Raw genomic sequence first — 21,013 nt, 5'->3', positions numbered from 1 at the left:
AAGCACATGTCCTCGCCACTCAAAAGAGAGAGAGCTGAACTCTGTTCATATGAACGAGGCACATGTGTTCCGTCCCTCTGATTGGGCTATTACTGTTCCGGGGACAGTCTAAGTAAGCTCTGCATATCGCTTTGCATATTTGCTGATCCTCCACTATTACGGAAGTACCTGACCAAAGACTCATGTAATTGGAGACCTGTCTTGAAAAGCCAGCCATTGGGCTTGTTGATCTTGCTCAAGCATCTTGTTCGTTGCTACTTTCGATTGGGATAGTCTGAAATACAATTGTGAATTACAAGAACTTATTGCGCTTGGGCTGGCCTGGAACTGTGAAGGACCGGTCCTCGAGTTGTTCATTGGGTGTTCCTTGGGATTAGTGAGAGATGCTTTGCCAAAAACTGCCCTCCTTCGACGAGTTCCTTTGAAACTGGACGGAGTGACTTGGATTCGCAGTTTACTTTTGAGCTCAGAACATCCTCGATTTAAAATAATGAGTATCATCCGCAAGGAAATTGCGGCCAAATGTGAATTCACAATCTTTGACGTTGTTCTCAAGCCCAAATCGAATCGAATATCTCCAGAGCTGCCATTAAATGTCAAAGTCAGTGAAGGTGGTGACATCTCAGATATTTTGGAGCACCTCGATTGACCCTTTGCTCACTTTTTCAGTTCCGATTAGATCATCACAATCGTCACTTGGTGACGTCCAGTAAAGAGTATGATTCGGCTTCATTTTCCTCGGCCGATGGATCCTATAGCTTGGAATGGAGCCCACCCGAAACCATCGGAGCTCCGGTTACTCTCTATTCCAATAATAAAGAGGATAAAATCCAGAATAAGATGTGGACCATTCAATTGATTGGCACGTTCCCGTCCAATCCAGGTGATCTCAAAGAAGTGATCTTGGGCAAGAAGGAGCTCGATCTCGGTCATCAATACAAAGAAGATTGCTCTCGATTGGGCATGATCACGTTACTGTCTTCGGATTCCAGTGATTATGAATGTCAAGTGAGATTGCGTTTGTCTGTGGATATCCTGGACGACGTGGATGGGGATCATCCACCGAAACAACGGACTATTCGGAGAATTCCGCAGATTATTGTTGATGACAAGAAGCATGCATGTGTACTTTTGCTGGGAACAACGGGCACGGGCAAGACGAGCACCATGAACATCTACACGGGCAATAACTTGCCCACAGGCAGTGACGCCCATTCCGTCACCTGTGAAACTGTGTTCTGTAAGGATCTTGTTCACTCCCAGGGCGTGGCTTGGATCGACAATCCGGGTAGATATTACAAAGTTGTGGATCAATATATGTATATTCAATACTTTAGCAAATCAGCTCAATAACCATGAGTTGATTTTAGGATGGTCGGATACAGAGGGACGGTCGGATGCGGCCGTGTTCAAGACGCTCTTGCGGTTTCTTCAGAGAACCGAGTCGTACAATATTCAAGCTGTGATTTGGAACGTGCTCCCTCAACCCCGGATGGATTCAACTCTCCAACGGCAAGCCGCATTCATCGACATGTTCACGGTCGATGAGGCCAAGGGCAAAATTTGGACCAAGGTACATAACGACCAGCAAATCACGACAGTTTTCATATCAGTAAAACCCCTCGATAACTTAGGTCATCATCGTGGCCAAAGGGGGCAAGCAACCCGAGGAAGATTGTCTAGGCGCCAAGATGGCCGCCAAAAAGCAATTCGTCCATGCCGAGCCCACGTGTTTGTCGTATGAATTTGTCACGCCAGAAATCCTCAAAGGCACCTCCGAAGAACTTCGAACGGAACAGCTCCGGATGCTCACCAATCTGGAGATTCGCAAAGAGTTGGAAACGGCCATCGAAGATCTCGGACCCGATCCTGTGCAAGTTGTGTTTGCCAATCAAAGATGCGAGGATTGTGGACAGGTAAGCTCTTACGTCTGCGAAGGAATTTCACACATATTACATACATTTTAACTATATTCCTAGACCGGAGATCCAAGATTGATGGACGACCGATGCCATAAGGAACGGGTTCTGGGTCATATTGGTCAGCTAGAACAAAGGTTTCCCAAAGCTGTTGTGGCCGCATCTATTGCCGGAAGTGTTCTGGGAGCCATTGGCCTGGGAGCCGCCTCCACAGTGGCACCAGGGGCCGAGGTGGCCTTGGCTGGCCTACCCATGGTCCTGGCTCCCGGTGCCGTTTGCTCCACTCACCGCCTTCTCAACTCAGAGTCCCAAGAGGAAGGCGGTCTTTGTGTCAAAATCCACGATATGAGGTGGTCGTGTTGTCGGAAAGGCGAAAAATCCACGGGCTGCACCTTCAAATGCTCGTGCGGCTTGATTTGGGGCAATAGCCCTCCGTGCATTCTCATCAAGCATCCCGATCCCAATGCTGCCAAAGCCATGTCGGAGTATGAAGTGTTCAAGAAAGAGCACACCCTCGTGGACATCAATATGGTCGTATCGGGCTAGATCAATAATGGTATGATATTCGTATGTCATGTTCGTAAACATAATTGATTTATTAGAAATTTCCATGTCCATATTCATGTCTCTGATCTGTTCTTATTGACGCAATACTAAGAAAAACGTCCTTACTCTCATCATTTGCAACAACCAATTAGAAGGGGAATTATTGCGTCAAGCGGAAGTGAGTCCTATGAGAAGTTGAACTCATTAAGTTGCACGGAACTTTGGAATTCAAGAAACTCCCTTCACATAACCATCATTTGGCTTTGGTTCATGACCAGAATTCTCGCGCAAAATCTAACCAACCAATGAAGTCCTGGCCAAGATGCTGGTCGAAAATCACCGGCAGACCAAGAAGGTTATCATAATCTACGTAGCAGAAGTAATAGGAGTTCGACTAGAATGTGAGTCCTAAGCTGAGGCGCTAAAAACGCGCACCTTATGGGATCCTATTTGAGGAGGACGAGGAGGCGTGTGGATTGTGGAGAGGACTTTTTAAAACGTAATGATGGTTCTGTGATTGGAAGTGTTGCCATGGGATCTTTCGAGTGATGATCATGAAGAACGGTGTGCTCTTTTCTTTGTGCTTGATTACGTCGGCAAGAGTGTCTGAAGGGGCAATTGTGGATTGTGATACCGAGAGCAAAAAGCAGCCTTGTCTCTTCCCGTACCAATACGAAGGCTCCTTGCGATTTGAGTGCGTTAAGTTGCCATCACGTAGCAGAAAGGACTCTTTTTGTCCCACTTCAATAGACGAACAAGGAAAAGTGAGAGCCCTCTTTATCAGCGTTGGAAGAGATCATTGTTCAGTACTTGAGTAATCTTTACGTAATTTTCAGCCTTCGAACTGGGAACAATGTGGATCAGCTTGTCCAATTCAAGCATACCATACCCACGAACAGATCCGTTCAGAGTTCAAGGAGTTGATCACGGATTTTCCAGATCACTCGGAGATCTTTTCCATTGGAGCATCGAAACGGGGCCATGATCTTCTGGGGATTCGTATCAGCCACGACCTCAAGAGAAAACCCAATAAGTTTGAGTTTCGACCACGTGTCAAACTGATCGGAAACATGCATGGTAATGAGCCTTTAGGTCGTGAGATCCTTATCCACATGGCCAAGTATCTGTTGTTGGCCAATCAATTTGGAGATCCACAAGTGAAGGAGATTCTCACCAATGTCGATTTGTACATACTGCCCACCATGAATCCAGATGGTTTCATCCGAGCCAAGAAAGGCCGCTGTATTGGTGAAAACTATTGGTCAGGCCGTTTAAACGAAGGTTTCGAAGACTTGAATCGGGACTTTCCCAATTGGTGGGACTGGAACCATTACCGAAGCAATGCATCGTACGACATCTTTGACAAACGCCAACCTGAGACCAAAGCTGTGATGGATTGGACTATGGAAGGATACTTTACCCTCTCACTGAATTACCACGATGGAGCCGTGGTTGTGAGCATCCCATGGGAGAACTATCATGGAAACACCCAAAGGCGAGGTCCCTTTGAGAGTCCAGATCAAGATGTCCTGTTCCATTTAGCCACCTCCTATTCGTTCAATCACAAGACCATGAACGACACCGCCAAAGCTTGTCCCAAATGGGGAACGTTTGAAAATGGCGTCACCAATTCAGCTGATTGGTACGTGGTCAATGGAAGCATGCCGGAATTTAATTATCTGTTCACCGGAACCTTTGAAATCTTGGTTGAAGTATCTTGTTGCAAATATCCTGCACCCTTCAAGCTTCTGAATGAATGGGAAAACAACTGGCGTGCAATCCTGGCCTTTTTGGAGCAATCCTATGGTAGGGGAATTCAAGGCGTGGTCACCGATTCCAGGGGCAGGGTTATTCAAAATGCTAGAATTCTGGTTCACGAAGTCCGTCGAAATCCAAAAGCCGATCAAGGGTCCGACGGCTCGGATTGGAACCGTGTTCCGGTAAGATCCGATGGACGTGGAATTTACACCAGGCTCATCTCTAAACCCGGAGAATATCAAGTTGTTGCTTATCTTGAAGAACGGAACACTACCGGATCTTTTGAAGTGAAGGCCATGTCCAAACCTCATTTGATCAAAATTGCAGCCAGAAACTCACGTTTAGAGAGGCTGGATTTTGTCATTGCCTGAATAAAAAATGTTACAATGATACACATAACATCTAGACTGGATCATTTAAGAAATAATGTTGAAGTATGCCACTACCAACTCAAAAAATTCACAATTGTCGAAGGACCATCGCGGAAGTTTTGAACATATTCTCAAAACCTCCAATGTCCTTCGGAACCATCGAAATATGGTTTCGAACAAAAGTTTGCCCTTGCTTTCTGGTAAACCTATTATTTTCGAGCCATTTCCAGATCTCTTTTATGCAGTCGACTATTTAGAGATATGGTGTGTCCCTCTTCAAAATTTATTGAAATAACAAATCCTACGAGTACAACAAGCAAAATTTCTTATTCTATTAAACTGTCGCGCCACTTGACGCTTGTTTCGATTTGATCTCTAATGCGTTCTTTATTTCATCAACGATTAATGCGGTGGTTGTAAAGGTCAATTAATGGATTATCGATTGAGGGATTCCCAGAAGCCTTAAAAGCCTATCTTGAGAGAGAGAGTACATTCATCAAGTACAAAGTGGTTCTCAAATATTTGAGGGGAATTCTCCATGTCAGCAGCAGACCGGATCTCCAGGTTTATCTCGATTCCCGATCTCAATGACTCCTTTGTTCACAATTGTCAAATGCGCGACAAGGTTATTTCTCTCGTTTTCCCGCGTTCGGCTTGCAAGTGAATCCAGACATAGGTAACCTTTGTTTTTTTTAATCCGATTGAATAACCACTTGCATTCATATATTTGCCATAAGACTGCGACCGTTTTCAAAATGCAATTTAACCACACTCAAATCACCATTGGAAACGTGAAGCATTACACTCGTGGTTTCAATTACTATTACGTCATTTTGTCAGCCGTTGAGTACTTTTTGGTTGTTCGTCTTTGGTGGTTAACAACAAGCTTCAATCAAGTTATTTCAAGCCATGTACATTTTGTACCAGTTACCAGCTACTAGCGATCACGTTTATGGTCCTAATGGAATGAGGAACACATTTTAACAACAAACATTGTCAAACTTTTATTTCAATTGGATTTTTCTTCCGAGCTTTAAGTGACTAACCCAGATGGCTAAGGGCATGTTCACCCCATGTCTGTTGGTCTATTATGAATGCATTTAGAGTCAGATGAGTTTTTTAACTAACTTTTGATCCTAAAACACCCTATTGAAAGTCACGAGTGTGACGCTGAAAGAGATTTGGGAAATTACTCTTTCTCGGATGGTCATAAATCGTGAATCCACACCTAGTACACCTAGACCTTGCATTAGCGGCCAAGTCATTCACTCATCATGGATTCGTAGTAATCATGATCCATCCCTACGAACCGAACATAGAACAATGATGGTTCACTCCATCTCTGGATGTGTCCTGTCCAGGTTCAGAAGGAGATATCCAAAGCCGCAAAATGCTCACCAATGACTGTGACTGGTTGTCATGCTATACGACCACGAATGACGACGATGTTCCTGATTCAGTTCCAGTATTCTGTCGCGAATTGGCCGGGTTTCAGGTGGTCCTACAAAAAAAAAATAGAGTTGAGCAACAACTTGGTTGTTATTTCCCCGATTGTGCTGTCATATCAGTATGGCTTGTTGGCTTCAAGCCTCAAGACAGTGAAGAAGCTCTTAGGAGCTTGGAGAACACGAGAGACGCATTGACTGCTTGGAGTGTGATAAGAATCGCCCAGAGAGCATTGTATCCATCCAACCTTCATTCAGTTGTTCATCAAAGTAGTCGAAGATTCAGACAAGAAGGGGAAACTGGATGGTGTTTTTGTTTCGTTCAGAATCAATCACACATTATTCAAAGCCTTCACCCACGATACTAAGAGTGACATTCGAACCTGCTCAATCCGAACAAGGGTTCTTGTATCACAATAATCTTCCTCTGTCAAACACCTGACATTGCCACGATTGGAGCCCGTTCAGTGTCTTTATTGAGTAGACGTGAAGCGGTTGGTTGAATCATGCAAAGAAACTTGCAAATCGCCATTTGTTGGCTCCAGAGTTTTATGATTGTCTCCTCGGGAATTCTGACCCCGGAGAAAGAACTCGAAAAGCAGGCAATCCCCGATTTGGGGCAGTGGGTTAACCATCCGAATTGCGGACGATCTGACACTGGGCAAGGTAAGCCATACTCAACTGTCAACGTTTCTCCAAGTTTATTGATCAGGCTGGGCACAAATTAAGTTTTGATGAAACACAAAAGTGTTCATCTTGAGGAGCACGTTTTGAAATCAGGGGACTAGGAGGTGCAACTTTGTAGTAATAGGTCAAGGACGACGTTATCGTTGGACAGAGACAGTACGGAAAATTGCCGATTGTTTCCCCTATCAATCAAATGAGTTCAACTCCATTGAGTTTGTTGATTATACACAAAAAACGTTTTTAGCACAACTGTCCGAAAGCCTATAGAAGTTAAAAGTGTTTTTTTATAATACAATGAACTCGACCTGAACATGCTTACTACGTAGAACAAAGTTATTCTTCTAGGTTCCCTAATATCAAAACGTGCTCCCAATTATAATAATAATTTTGGAATTTTGGTTAAATGATGATTTTTACTTAAACCAGGCATGCGATGCTCGGTATATGACTTTATATTGTATTGTATTGTATGTTCCTCCATTCCAACACCAAAAGTGGGCGATAAAGGAATATAGGAATAAAAGGTATTGGGTAATAAATAAATAAAGGACTGAGTTGGTACCATCGTCAAGGAATTGACAGGAATAGTATATATAACAGTATATCTTTGGAACGACGCCTTACTGTTTTCACTGTTTATCTATTTTGCTTATTGTTTTGCGTTATGCACATTCTTTCTTTATACTTCAAAATCAATTGGTTTCATCACATGTCCAAAATATGAAGCAGAAGCCTTGTTAGCTCAAAACAATGGCACAAGTCGAGATCACGTTCTAATGTTTGAAACCAGAGGGAGCTAGAGAGGATATGTCCCAACAAAGCTCAAAACTGCATGACGTAGCACTGAAGTTATGGGTTGAACAAAACGCCTTCCACAGGTACCTAGTCTTGTCTTGCTCTCCTTTTCTGATGCATTGAAGCCTACTCTCCAAGACCACTTGAATCTGATATTGAGGGAAAACTTCACATAAGTATTAATAACTTAAGGTAATCTGCTAACAATTTCTTCAGGTTGACCAGATTGAGGGGAAGGCCATTTGATTTCAGAAGTTTCAGGAAGTCAAATTCCAAACCAGCTATTTTTTTGGGCCTGTTGAATGTCCAACAAACTGTAGATATGTTCATCAAACAATCTCCAGGTCTTTGGGTTTTTGCTAATGAATCTTCAGGTTTTGAGAGCTGATCTTTGGGTCACCTTGTGCCATTGCAGTCATTTTTGGTTCATTCATAATTATGGTCTTGATTCTGTTTAAAAACATGACATAACGGAAAATACTTTATTTGATTGCAGTTTTCTTTGCAGTTTTTGCCCCGTCTGTTGCACTTTTAAGTGCAATTTTGTCAATTTATTTGCATTTTTGAACAGCCCTACTCACAACCACAAGAATTGAAATTACTCATATTACTAAACTTTTGAAGTGGAGCAACCAAAATGATGGAAAGGAGAGAACCTAATTTGAATCCCTTTGGGCCCGTAACTGCTGGGGACGACTAAACTCCCCATCCCTTAATAAATTTGAAGAATATTCCGGTTCTGCCATCACTGCCAACATAGATTATTTCCTCACCTTTGAGAATGACCGCAGGCATGCCCATCGAAGTTGTTGAAGCAGTAAATCATGTCGTAAATTTGAATACTGCAAAGGAGCTTGGACTGGACTAGCCTGGGATCGAACTTCACTTTCCAATATGTTACTGCTGCTAACCTGACAAGAATGGGCATTTGTAAAGGTTTCAAGCAATGATTGAGTTGATGCGATGTTCCAATAGGATGTATGGAAGGTTCAATTAGACCTTTCATTTCTCTAAAAAGACGCCCTGGAAGAATTTCCTAAGAATGGGTGTGCTATTGGTTTTTTTAATTCGGAGTTTGGTAGTCTTAACTTGTTCACTCTGCTATTGAGTATACTTTTGCACTTTAGTTTACGCACTGGAAACACGATCAAGTCATTTGGATTGTGCAACGTTTTTGTTAATAAATTGATTTGCAAACATTTTTATCATTGACAAAATTCATCTGACCAGATGTAGGATCCAGAATGTTCAACCACAAAGATGGAAATAAAATCTGTGATTGCTAAGCACTTCAAAAAAGAACTTGATTAAAAGACTAAACATCTATTTTTATTGTTTGGCCTTTTGGGGCCTTTTTGGGGCATAAATACTCAAGCGGTTTTTGAACAAATGTTCAAAAAATTGTCAATGTCTTATTCAAATAGCCTTAAAATTCGACTTTTGCCTCTCATTGATGATTATCGAAATTGAAGCATGATAAAGATATTCTATGTTTATTAAATTTTGATACTTGGATGAGCCAGAATTTTTTGGGACCTTTTGACCAGGGAAATTCAGCCCTGCCTACGATACTGCAGTTCTTAATCGTGATCTTAACTCCTCGCACACAACTTTGAAATAGCTAGCCTGTCAAGTGGGCTTATTAGCTTAGTCCTTCGTTAATTTCTTTTTTGATTTAGTTTATTAAGCTAGCTGTTTGTAAAGGAAATGGAAAATGCAAAAAGCAAAAAAGGGGGGAAAAAAGGAAAAAATGGCTAAGTGGTTAAATAGAATGTACTTCTTAGAATAAGATTCTCTACATATGGGTGTTGATAAACTGCCAAAGAAGTGAAATAGCCTAAAGGGTTCATAGTATTTCAATAATTTTTGACCCGAGGGAGAAGGAGGAGGAGGAGGAGGACACATTAAAAAAGTTGAAATCACAACCTTTGGAAATTCAATCTAGTTCAAAACAATTCATGTGATTCAGTGAGGCAATATCATGCGTATTTTGCATTGATACAGAAGTGCAAATTATGATCCATTCTATGAAACCCATTTTGATGCAATTTTCACTTTAACACCGGTTAGATGTCTTTCAAAAAGAAGAAGAAAAACACCAATATTCTCAGCACTTATTTCATAGTACTTAAGATATGTTAAGGAATTGTAAAGTAGGTTACAATGTGACTTCATTTTGGCTCAATTGACAACCTTCCTAGTGCCTAAAGTTTTATCCTTTTTACCTATTATATAAAAGGTTTTTTGGAACTCTACAAAAATTACAAGATTCATTGGCACGTGATTAAATATTTCAATTTTTCTGAAATGGTTTGGCCATCTTTAAACATTTTACCCTTTTTAGTTAAACATTATCCAAATATTTCGCCACTAAAATTTCAATTTTTTCAGAGTCTCAATTGATTACATTTAGATTTTTAGCCAAAATCGCAGAGACTCTTACGCAACAGTTTCGATGATAATGACTCGCGTAAAGAGCAAGCCAGTCGATCGTTGATTCTCGTCGTCGAACAATGACATTTTTTAAAGCCATGGCGAGCTTCCTATCGAAATTAAAGAGACTTAAAATTGAAAACAAACTTATCCAATAGATCCATTGTTAATACTACATTACAAACCCCATCTTAAATCAAGTCACAATACACCCTTCGAAAACAAACAAACAAAACTACTAGCATGAGTTGTTGGACGTAGAATAGTCACCCAAACATAGTGGAGGTAAATTTGACATTTTAGAATTTCGTAAAACTGAAGTGTGGACTTGGAATGTGAAATCGTTCATTTGATCGCCTTATACTCAGTCCATTAATTGATCAACTGTTTGGCTCAGTGACCAATGTAAACCCAAATACAGACATGTGAACTATGACCTTAAAAAGTCTCGTCGTTTTTCATGAGAAGTTTATTCATTGAAACTCAACGAAAAACCTCCAATCTGATATCTATGTACAATAAGACTAATTCTTGGCATCTTGAACGTACTCCAACAAGCATGCATGCATGCATGCATAGACACTCAGTCAGATATCAAGAAACTGTGCTATTCACGCGAAGCTCTATCTGAGTTTTCTTTCCTGCGGATTTTGGCTTGCCAAGTCGTTTCTTGGCCTGAAATATTGGAGCGGAACGAAAAAGGGGGAGAGAGAGAAAGAGAGGAGAACAGAAAGAAGAAGCCACGATCAAAATCGGTCAACTGAGCTGCCAAAACACAGACTCATTCCCAATGGTTGATGGATCTCCACCTGAACATTACCCCGTTGCCAACAGTTCCATACTTGAAGCACGAGCTCAGACCCGAGAATTGGGCCACTAAACGATTCATCACGCTAGCGGACGGAGACTAATCGTGGTGCTTGTTTCCTCACAATGGCTCTGTACATCATCATCATCTTCATCATCAACCACTGTCCATCCAAGCAATATTGACCAAGAATACGGAAAAACTAAAAAAATAGGCCTGATCATTAACTCGCAGTTGTTTGAAAGAAAGATGCGCCAATCCATGGTTAAAGTTTGTGTTTGATCTGTTCCAGATTCTTGGTTCGTGTCCATCATCAAGTCAAGTCAACGTGACCCAAGTCGAGAGGAGAAACTTTGCTCCGCCATTCTTGTGACTCAGAGCCATCTTCTCACTTCGGACTGTCCCACTTTGTCATCACTTCGACCCGGGGATGACACGCTCTGGGGGAACTTTGAGAGCCACGGGGAACACATCAAAGTTTCCTTTCGTCCTGAGGCCATTTTCCGTACCAACGCTAGTGTATTCCTTCTCACATTGGAGCGTCCCATTCCGAGGAACAGTCCCATTGTTCCCATTTGTATGCGTCAACAACCTCGCACAGATCTTGAACCGGTTAGAAAACGCACGCCGGTCTGCCGGGAAAATGGAGGCCTTCTCAAGTGTCAAAGTTCAGCGGACTGTTCCTTCGTTACAATTGATGTGGGTTCCACTGGGCAATCTTTGCTCGGGATCCATCTTCCATCCAGTGTTGAGGGATGTCAAGAAGTCAATGAGGGGGAGCAATCGCTTCTCCGACCTTCGGAGCGAATGGACGAGCTCTTAAGCCAGATCCAACCCAATCAAGCTTGTCCCAAGGCCTCGTTTTGTAACGGAAGGATTGTATGTTCCACCCCTTCTGCTACTTCCGGAGCCAAACGAGTAGGCAAGTCCCAAGCGATCATCTTTCCTTTGACAACCGACTTGTGTCCGGTTTATGAACTGTGCTCGGATCAGGCCAATGAGTTTGGCTTCCAATGGGTTCAATTGCACATGTCCAACGTGGAACTGTCGAAAGAATGCCAATCCTCTCAAATGGCTCCCTTTGTCGACCCTCGCATTGGTGATGAAATTCCTTCTCAATTGTCGTCGGAACCCCTGAACTTGTCTTTGGAACAGGAGATTGAGGCCAATGCAAGCGTAAACGATCCGAAACTTGACGATTACGACTTGGATGATATCGACGAATCCACCCTAGCAGGCCCAGGCAGACCTGCGATTCAAATCGATCTAGTGGAAAAGACGAGCAATGAAAACAGTTCCTTGCCAGAATTTCTGGCAGAGTCCGACTATGATGGGCTTGAAGAAGGTAAATTTGAAAGAAAAAATTTAAAAATAAGAAAAAGGTCATTTGTCTTAACTACACTTTTATTTTGCAGAGGAAGGCGATCCTTGTGACCTGGCCAGCCCACGTGGAATGAAGTGTCAATTCCCTTTTATGTACGGCGGAGAGAATCGACATGAATGCGTACGAGATGTGTCGCAATTCCAGCACGATCGTTCAATGTGTGCTTCAAAAGTCGATCCCGACACGCAAGAGGTCAGTTGACAAGAGTGTGCCTTCAACAAACTCCAGACTAATCCTCAAAACATCATAAAATGTTAATCTCGTAACTAAAGCACCTTCAAATGGAAGTGTTTTTTCAAGCCTTCAAGCCACCTTTTTGATAAGACTTTCTTTTCGAATATTTCTAGGGCATCGAATGGATCGAATGCTCGGAATCTTGCCCTCTCGAAGACTACCATGGTCACGACGAGATCGAGGATGATTTAAGGTACCTGGAGGAACGTTACCCGGACCATGTTCGAGTCTTCGATATTGGAACCTCTCAAAATGGTGCCCCATTATGGGTCATCAATTTGAGTGCCAATTTAACTAACCGGACCCAAACGGACACGGAACAATTCCAACTGAGACCGCGAGTGAAATTCATCGGAAACATGCACGGAAACGAACCCGTGGGCCGGGAGTTGCTCATTCATTTGGCCAAATACTTACTACAGGGCCATGAGCAAAACTACTCAGAAGCCACCCATATCTTGGAAGAGATCAACTTGTTCCTGTTGCCTACCATGAACCCTGATGGTTTTAAGCGCGGTAATGAGACCTCGTGTTCCGGGGGATCCTATGAGGCTGGCAGGTTAAATGAAGGTGGACGGGATTTGAATCGAAATTTCCCCACGTGGCGAGATTGGCGCAAGTTTCGGTCCGATGGCCAATTCGACGTGAAGGCCGATCGGGAGAAGGAGACCGCTCTACTTATAGACTGGATCATGGGCGGGTATTTCCACTTGTCCGCCAATTTCCATGACGGAGCAGTTCTCGTGAACTATCCATGGGACAATTACCACAACTCAAGGCAGTTCTACGGGATCTTTGGGACGCCTGATCATGAAGAGTTCGTGTCGTTGGCCAAATCCTACGCCTTAAATCATAGATGGATGGCCGATCCCAAGTTCCAGTGCCTGAATTGGGGGCCTTTCCAGGATGGGATCACCAACGGGGCCGATTGGTATCCGGTGGAAGGTGGAATGCAGGACTTTAATTATATGTTTGCCGGCACCATGGAGGTTCTGGTTGAGGTGTCTTGTTGTAAATATCCTGGCCGGAAAGAACTTCTGGGACATTGGAACGATAATCGTCGTAGTCTCTTGGCTTACACGAAACAAGCGCTTAAAGGGATCAAAGGATTTGTTCGCGACTCTGCTCTTGATGAGCCGATCAAAGAGGCTAAAATTGCCGTGAAATCCGACAGAGAGGCAAACTTTAGAGAGTTCCCGGTAAGATCCGATCAGTACGGGGCCTACCGCAGGATCCTCCAAAAACCTGGCCAATACACAGCCTATGCTTTCGTCGAGATTTGGAATCCCCAAACACGGGCTTTTGAAATTGTGGCCCAATCGGAGGAAAAAACCTTCGTGTTCGATCCGTCCGAACTTGAGGCTCAAAGGATCGACTTTGTTATCGATCTTGAGCGAAATTCGAAGCCCAAAAAATCTCGACGTGTTTCAATATCCCAAGAGATCAACGACGAATTTTTGGATCGAGTTGACTTCCCCAATGAGACTCCGGACACTAATGCGCCATTGGACCCACCCAATCGCCGACGTCGACAACCGGATAATCTGCCAAACATCTGGGGAGCATTCCGACGAAGATCGACGCGGTTTTGAATCCCAAAGTATCAAGTAATCATTCTTAATCATATTGTCGTCCCTTGAAAGCCTACTCAAATAAATTGCTATTTTGGAACTTGATTTCCTTGTTGCTTTGCAAATGTTCGTGCCCCAAGAACGGCCAAGAAACCCAGTCCAAAGCCTTTTTTTGTCCTAGGAATCAAATAAATTGTTCTGGTCCAACCCATTCTCATCCATCCAGAAGAGACTGATACGAAGATCCCCCGAAAAACGCTGAGAAAGATGACGTCGTTTTGTGGGTTCCCAGGAACTGACTGAACTTGAAACATTAGAACACAAGTTTCATGCTGCTTAATATTAATCTTGGGGCTCTCCACTGGTTCCGTCGTGGTACGCTGTGGTCTTCGACCGAGCGAGGATGGAGTCTTCTTTTGGTCCACCGAAGTGGAACAACGCTTGAACCATTTTGTTTCCACTCTGAACGAGTATGTTGCTCCATGGAATGTATCATACTTCATTTCCGTTCTCTGTGTATCCTGATAAGACTCGACGTCCATGTTCCCTCCTCCTTCTCCGCGTCCTCATCTTGAATGACTGTCCTATTATTCTTCACTATGAACGCCATAGCGATCAATGCGCCAACTATATTTCCGATTGCTATTGGAAATGGGCTTCCGCTCCGTTCGGGGGGGTTGTAATTCTGAACCATGTCATATTACTGCTCGGCTTTCTTTTGGCTTGACCTCATCGTGTTCCTATTTTAGGTTGACCTGGCATTGTACTGTATGTACGGGCACTTAGCGAATTAGAGGCTGCGAGAGAGGAATTGATGGTCTTGGCATTGACTGATTCCTTAATAAGATCTCGATGCTACAAAATTGGAACACTCAAACTGATCTTGTTCCCATTGAAAGGCGTAATGAAAAGAACCGACAGTTACATCGAAAATACAATGTACTGAGGAGCATTGTGTGCAATGACAAGCTAAGTGAAGGGAAAGGAGCCAAGGGAACATCTGACTTTATTGTTTCAGGTTGTTTCCTTTTGATTGTAAATGTGCAACATTACATGTGTCCATGTTTTCCTAATAAGATTCTCTTGTTCAGTGTTACGCGAGATTGGAGAATAGTTATTTACTCAATAGCAGTTGCTTTGTTTGCAAGAAGTTTATAAAAATGAGGCTTGACATAAGTTGATATGGTCAAGACACTTTTGACGAGTTCGCCTTTTCATGTTAACGAGTTTTCAAACGAAAAGGCTTTAACAGGCAAACAATGTCAACTTTTTGAAATCCAAACTTGATAAACCTCACGCAAAGTGAGTGATGGTCATTGAAAATGCAGTTTTCTTCTGTGATAACAAGTTTTCAGGGTAAAATCTTGACTCGAATCGAAATATGCTTTTTTAAATCTCTCTCCACCAGTGACTGGAAACTTACTCTCCAGCCACTCGTGAACGGATGATAATGAAATAAAGTTTCTAGCAGAGGCTGTTGTTGTCTTTTAATCCGCGGAGAGTCAAGATTCTACCCATGAAAACCGGTTTCCATAAAAGAAAAACATTTCTGTGCTTTTTTGGCAAACTGAAATTCCATTCGATGTTGCTAATCCTCTTCTACACGGTCATCAAACAAGAAAGCAACAACACAGCCATTCCTTGGCGTGTAAATGTAGCAAGCAGTAGCACCCTAAAAGACATAAATTCGAAAATTGGGATGAAGTGATGATGGAAAAGCTTCAATTTTCAACCTTCATGGCAATTGTTCAGTTTGTTTCCATACAAGTTAGCTTGGCTCATTGTTCTCTTCTGTTCTTGGCCATGTTCTGGGATTGCTTACCCGGGGGAGGAAAAAAACCGTTTCTACAAATTTTGATGGCTAAGGGTAGAATGATTAATTCTCATGTTGACGCTTGGATTCGTTCATCTCCCAAAAATAAATTTTCCATCTTCAACCGGGCCTCAACCGACGTTGTTTTTTTTTTTTTAATTTTTGATGACAAATGTTTCCCAAATCCAAGGCCTAGAGCTCAACTTTTGTAAGTGGCACAGGAAATGAGCCTCCTTCATTTCTGTCTCTATCTCGACCATTTTGGCTGAGACAATCATCTTTGAGCCAATCCTTGGCTGAGTGCAATCCAGAGCCTGTAATAGTACGTAGTAGCAGTGGTGGTACACACTCCACTCCAGAGATAGATCGACTTGGTTTTTTGCACATCCGATTAATGGGACTCTGGGTTCTTCGTCCACGGACGGACTTGACTCTCAATTTGCAATGAACAAGGACGACTCGGGAAATATAGTAAATCACCCAGGACCTCGATATCACCACCTATCTGAGTGTGTCCAAGCCATTTGCGGAGGTGATAAAGGACGATGTGAGCTCTAGGCTAAATGGAGAGAGCCTAGGGGTGGGTGGAGAGCGGGTAGGCGGTCCCCTCACTCTCTGGGTGGTGGGTCATTTCTCGAGCTATTTTTCCCACACCGAGCCACCCTAACCGACGAGATTTGCTCAATTTGATGGGCGCGAGGAAAACTGATCCTGTGGCTTTTTGCCCTTGAGCATTTTCCACTCGGTTCCATCACCCAAGTGCTACAGATGAATGGCCTTAGTGGGCATTGGGTGTCGGTGGAAGCATTTCCTCAATCGACATTATCATCAACAAACATCGCAACCCAAGCAATGCCCCTCGAGGTTCCCACTCCAAGTTGGACCATTTAGATTTGAAAACCCACAGGACAAAGTTATTAAGATTTTCCCATCACGACGAAAGAGCTCTGTTCCCATTTCCCTTTATCCTCGTTATGGAGCTTTCAAGCGAGAGGAGGTGATTTCTTCTTGTTCTTTTTCTTGCGCCCAGAATGGCGGGATGTCGCACCTTTCAGTGGTGCTTCATCACATTCAGGACAAGTAGAGTAGTTCATGCATTAGTGGTGTGTGAGTAGGGCCCATTGAGACCTCTCCCAGCTCCCCTCCACTTACTAGTGATCCTCCTCTATTCTCCCTTGAGTGTTCTCGAAAGTATTCCAATGATGGTGGTAATACACCTCGTTCAATTGCCAAATGTGCATTCCTCAGCTGGCCCAACCAACCACCAACCAACCACCAACCACCAACTACCACTACATACAGAACCAGCACGAGCTTGTCCTGCTACCCTCCATGTTCTTGTTCCAGAGGAGGCAGGCAGACAACGGGAGAAAAGTGGAGATGATCAATAAGAAAGGAAAAAGACGTGCTTGAGTATCTGAGGAGGAGGACGACCGATGACGGTCTACTACGAACCAGTCAGTTCCTTCCTTGTTCTCTAGACTAATGGAACACTGAATATGAGGAGCAGATCTCTTCGACAGAACATCCTTCCTAAATTCGGGATTGCGAGGCGTTTATGCATTGGACATAGTCATGTAGCAATACAAGATGGCAATTGGTACCCCAAGTAATTTGACACCAATTAGGCATGTGAAGTAAATGATTCTGAAGGAAAACTGTTGTGGGGCACCCTGATTTTGGGTAATTTGTGGACGTAGAACATGGACAAACATCACGGCCGACTCACAACTGATCCACGTGAATTTTCGAGTGGGCTGTGCTTCAAAATTCGAAATTGTCATTTTTGGAACAGTTCTGCCACTGTCCTTTTATCTTGGCTCAATATCAGAAAACTATCTCCTTCAACAGAATTGAAATAAATTACAAATCAAATATATGAATGGAGCAATGTAACAGTGTTACTCCTTTAGAAAGGAGTAACAATGAATTACTTCTGATCAGGAACAGGCTTGCTGGCACCTATTAGTAAACAACTTGTGCTTTAATAGTCGAATCCAGATGGTCAGTTGGTCTCTACCAGAGGTAGACTATTAGCTCAAGTTTTCCTCATTTGCCTAATGGTTTGTCACATATGACTTTAACGTGCGCTGGGACTTTTTTACTACGGTAGTTACATTTTCTAGATCAGATCTTCATAATGCTAAGCTTCACTTGTAACTTACTTTTATTTTTACTGACAGGGATTTGAGAATATGAATGACGCATTTTGACAGCTAATCCTAATTTTTCATCAAACAAACATTCTCTTGAATAAGTAAGTGTTCAAGTAAAAACTGCGTGCAATATAGTTGTAAATTATTCTCTTTTAATGCTAAACGACTAATATAATGGATTTATACAATTCGACTTGTGTAGCAAATATTATGTTCATTTACAAATGGTATTGCGTTGCTAAACATATTCATACTTAGAAATGAGACCGACAACATCCTTCAGCACCACTAATATACGCTCAAAATAAAGTCATTTTCTCTATTTCAACACCAATATTACCTCCCTTACCGTCTTGTGGGCTCTCTTTTTGCCGTCTTTTTTCATTTTAATTTCTGCAGAAAGTCAAATCTCTCTGATATCGTATACTTCCTATAAGTAGAGTCATCCAGTTTCATGTCTTTGATTTCAGTGGTCTGGGTGCTTGTTCCACAGGAGGAAAGAATTTGGATCCCCAAACCGCGATTGAACGAACCATTGCCAATAACCGGTTAAAAAACAACGCTTTAGAGTTCCTCTAGGTAGAGGTGATTTTTTGCCGGATTATTTTCGTGCTTGGAAATTGGTCGGGACATGAAAAGAGATTTATTTGCTTGAAGCCATGCTTCTCAACGTCCTCTTTTTTTCTTCGTTGGCAATAAACGCACTCATCTCTATTTCGCTGGGAAATTTAATCCCCTAACTGGGACATGGATATAAAATGATCAATAAAATAGATTGATTGTGACCATTCCAAAGCTAACAGGACCAATGGGACATACACACACACAGCCAGAGACAAGGTAGAAGTGGAACCAAAGGAGTTTTTCCTCCGTTTCACAACTCCCATGATCAACATCGTTGGTGCTGAGACGGCCCAAAGCAATGAGTGGTCCAAACTACGCAAACGGTAGTGGGACGGCCCATTTCCCCATTTCCATGCCTTTTTTTAGAGCAGACTGAATAACCCAAGCCATGTCCTAATGGATAGACGAAGATTGAAATGATCAAGCCCTACCTCAAGACAAGTCGAGAAACATATGTTATGTTGGCCTACTTCTGGGTTTAGAAACGATTTGTCCGAGGATCAGGAAAAGACCCTTAGGCACAGACTGGTTCGCAAAGATGGGTGACAACAGCAATTTATCTTGTTTGTCATCGTTTTGTTTTGCTCCAGCTTTGAAATATTCCAATCAATCTAATGTATTTGTCTGGCAAAATGCAGATTGCCTTGTTTAATCTCAAGTAAGAGGGAACACCAAACTTGCTTTTGTCAAAGGATGGCCCAACTTTGAACGTGAGAAACTACTTAGGCATTATATGAATCAGACATGGTATCTAATGAAAAATATCTTATTTCTATGACGGATTGAACCACATTGCGACAATGTACCAGATGTTTTGAAGAAAGAGGTTAGTCTGTCATTGAGCGTCTTTTCCATTTGTGTTGTGTATTAAAGAGGTTCTGATTTATTGTTGGCATCAAAATGGAACAGCAGGTCTACTGTCCATGCGATGATGCGAGGAACGTTTCAAAAGAAGACGGAAGCGCGGCTACGGGGAATTTTGTAGGGATGAAGATCGAAAGACCGAAATACCGTCCCATAAAACATTCGGCATATATTTGCAAAAACATATCAAGTACAATTCTGTATCATCTGTTATTTTTCATCTTAGCATTGGTGGGGTTTCATATGTTAAGAAAACAAACCATTCCTGAAAATCTGTTTCAAAGCTGTGGAAAATAAATTTTGCTACTTGTTGAAAGCACAATGTGTTTTAAATAAAAGAAGGAAACTCAATTGGGGCAATGAAAATAATGGGTCTAGAACTGGAAGAGGAAAAGGAAAAGGAAAAAGAGGAAGATTAATCCCGTGAATCTGTCAATATTCCGTGTTGTTTATTCGTTATATTTATCATAACCTATCTCTAACAACAGAAAGTGCAGAGACTTAAGACCATTGATAGTAAAAATCTAGCGTCTTTTACTTTTCTTTAACACCGACAATACAATACTTGGTTCCAAAATAGAAAAATCTTTTGAGAAAAAGAATCGACATTTACAAACTTTTGAACATCCCTAGTTGACGTGAATCACTCCGCGCCTTTCTCGGATGATCTATTGCCCTGAGATCAAACAGTAAAATACAAAGTACTGCGTAGTGCTCTTCCTGGAACCAAAGAATGTTTCCATGGTCCGTACGCTCTCATTGTGCTCTCAATGGTGCATCCCATACGAAGGGTAAGGTTCGGACTCATTCCCGTCATCCGGCCAAAACCAAGTATATTCAACCTCCACTACAAAAAGAAACACGAAACAAAAAAGGCCTTGGATGAGATGTTGACAGAAAAGTTAATATATGAACACATTCAAAGGCCGTTTCTGGTTCGTTTGGTTTGACGATAGGTTACCAATAAGACTTGACCTTGTGACGTCAAAAGTCGGCACCATAAGGGCCCTCATTTGCAACGGCAGACAGTCCAAACAAAGCGGGAAAAGTCACGTCACGGTAGATTGCTGAATAAGCTGCTTGTGACTCAAACGGACTTTCCGAGTCCGATTTTGGTACATTGGTTGCGTGATTACAAAAAAGTGGCATTACGTTATTAGATGGTTTTGATGCCCACCCTGGCAGTTTTCATGAAGCCCCGGCCTTTGTTACTTTCAATATAGCAAGACCAAGCCAAACCAGCCACAGGCTAAATAAAGGGAAACGAGGGGTCAATAACTTGTTGCATGATTATGGACAGTTATTTTGTTTAAAGCTGAAGATGGTATGTTCAGTTTCATACATGTGCACATGCACAACAGCCATACAATAAAGCTCTGTGGACTTATGAAAAGGGCTTTATTCACCTCATTCCTGAGACAAAGGTCTTAATATATGTTTGCTCATGTAACAATGGTCAATATTTTTTGATAAGCTATAACACTAATCTAAGTTTGTGAAGTGAGTAAAACGTCATTCAAGTTAATTTACGAAGACAGTGGGTGGTGCTTGCCACATTTTACAAACATTTCAGAGAAATTCCAGCTTGGCCTGTTTCACTCATTT

General features: G+C 42.4%; 3 protein-coding genes across 4 annotated transcripts; all 3 read left to right on the top strand.

Annotated features, from left to right (window-relative positions):
- The first annotated feature begins 110 nt into the window (after window positions 1-110).
- LOC131889555 (uncharacterized) lies at window positions 111-2,596 on the top strand. 2 transcript variants are annotated; one of them, XM_059238683.1, is made up of 5 exons: window positions 111-601; window positions 670-1,288; window positions 1,371-1,573; window positions 1,635-1,916; window positions 1,980-2,596. In XM_059238683.1, exons 1-5 carry the CDS (start codon window positions 491-493, stop codon window positions 2,463-2,465), a joined length of 1,701 nt encoding a protein of 566 aa, XP_059094666.1. In that variant the 5' UTR covers window positions 111-490; the 3' UTR covers window positions 2,466-2,596. The 2 variants fall into 2 exon arrangements, with proteins under 2 accessions (XP_059094666.1, XP_059094667.1); XM_059238684.1 differs by having other exon boundaries at window positions 113-611.
- An 8-nt stretch (window positions 2,597-2,604) lies between these two features.
- LOC131889556 (carboxypeptidase M-like) lies at window positions 2,605-4,636 on the top strand. Its single transcript, XM_059238685.1, has 2 exons — window positions 2,605-3,229; window positions 3,302-4,636. Exons 1-2 carry the CDS (start codon window positions 3,014-3,016, stop codon window positions 4,592-4,594), a joined length of 1,509 nt encoding a protein of 502 aa, XP_059094668.1. The 5' UTR covers window positions 2,605-3,013; the 3' UTR covers window positions 4,595-4,636.
- Window positions 4,637-6,104: 1,468 nt separating this feature from the next.
- Window positions 6,105-14,504, top strand: LOC131888277 (carboxypeptidase Z-like). The gene is made up of 4 exons (XM_059237090.1): window positions 6,105-6,705; window positions 11,055-12,107; window positions 12,178-12,338; window positions 12,494-14,504. Exons 1-4 carry the CDS (start codon window positions 6,546-6,548, stop codon window positions 13,970-13,972), a joined length of 2,853 nt encoding a protein of 950 aa, XP_059093073.1. The 5' UTR covers window positions 6,105-6,545; the 3' UTR covers window positions 13,973-14,504.
- Window positions 14,505-21,013: the final 6,509 nt, after the last annotated feature.

This window comes from Tigriopus californicus, chromosome 10 (genome assembly GCF_007210705.1).
Source record: "Tigriopus californicus strain San Diego chromosome 10, Tcal_SD_v2.1, whole genome shotgun sequence".
Lineage (NCBI taxonomy): Eukaryota > Metazoa > Arthropoda > Copepoda > Harpacticoida > Harpacticidae > Tigriopus > Tigriopus californicus.
This window is presented reverse-complemented; position numbering and strand designations above follow the sequence as displayed.

Excerpts from the sequence above, each read along its gene's own strand:
- LOC131889555 (XM_059238683.1), top strand. The coding sequence starts at position 491 with ATGAGTATCATCCGCAAGGAAATTGCGGCCAAATGTGAATTCACAATC. Across the intron at positions 1,289-1,370 it reads GGCTTGGATCGACAATCCGG|GATGGTCGGATACAGAGGGA; the intron begins GTAGATATTACA and ends AGTTGATTTTAG. Across the intron at positions 1,574-1,634 it reads AGGGCAAAATTTGGACCAAG|GTCATCATCGTGGCCAAAGG; the intron begins GTACATAACGAC and ends TCGATAACTTAG.
- LOC131889556 (XM_059238685.1), top strand. The coding sequence starts at position 3,014 with ATGATCATGAAGAACGGTGTGCTCTTTTCTTTGTGCTTGATTACGTCG. Across the intron at positions 3,230-3,301 it reads CAATAGACGAACAAGGAAAA|CCTTCGAACTGGGAACAATG; the intron begins GTGAGAGCCCTC and ends CGTAATTTTCAG.
- LOC131888277 (XM_059237090.1), top strand. The coding sequence starts at position 6,546 with ATGCAAAGAAACTTGCAAATCGCCATTTGTTGGCTCCAGAGTTTTATG. Across the intron at positions 6,706-11,054 it reads ACGATCTGACACTGGGCAAG|ATTCTTGGTTCGTGTCCATC; the intron begins GTAAGCCATACT and ends GATCTGTTCCAG. Across the intron at positions 12,339-12,493 it reads TCGATCCCGACACGCAAGAG|GGCATCGAATGGATCGAATG; the intron begins GTCAGTTGACAA and ends GAATATTTCTAG.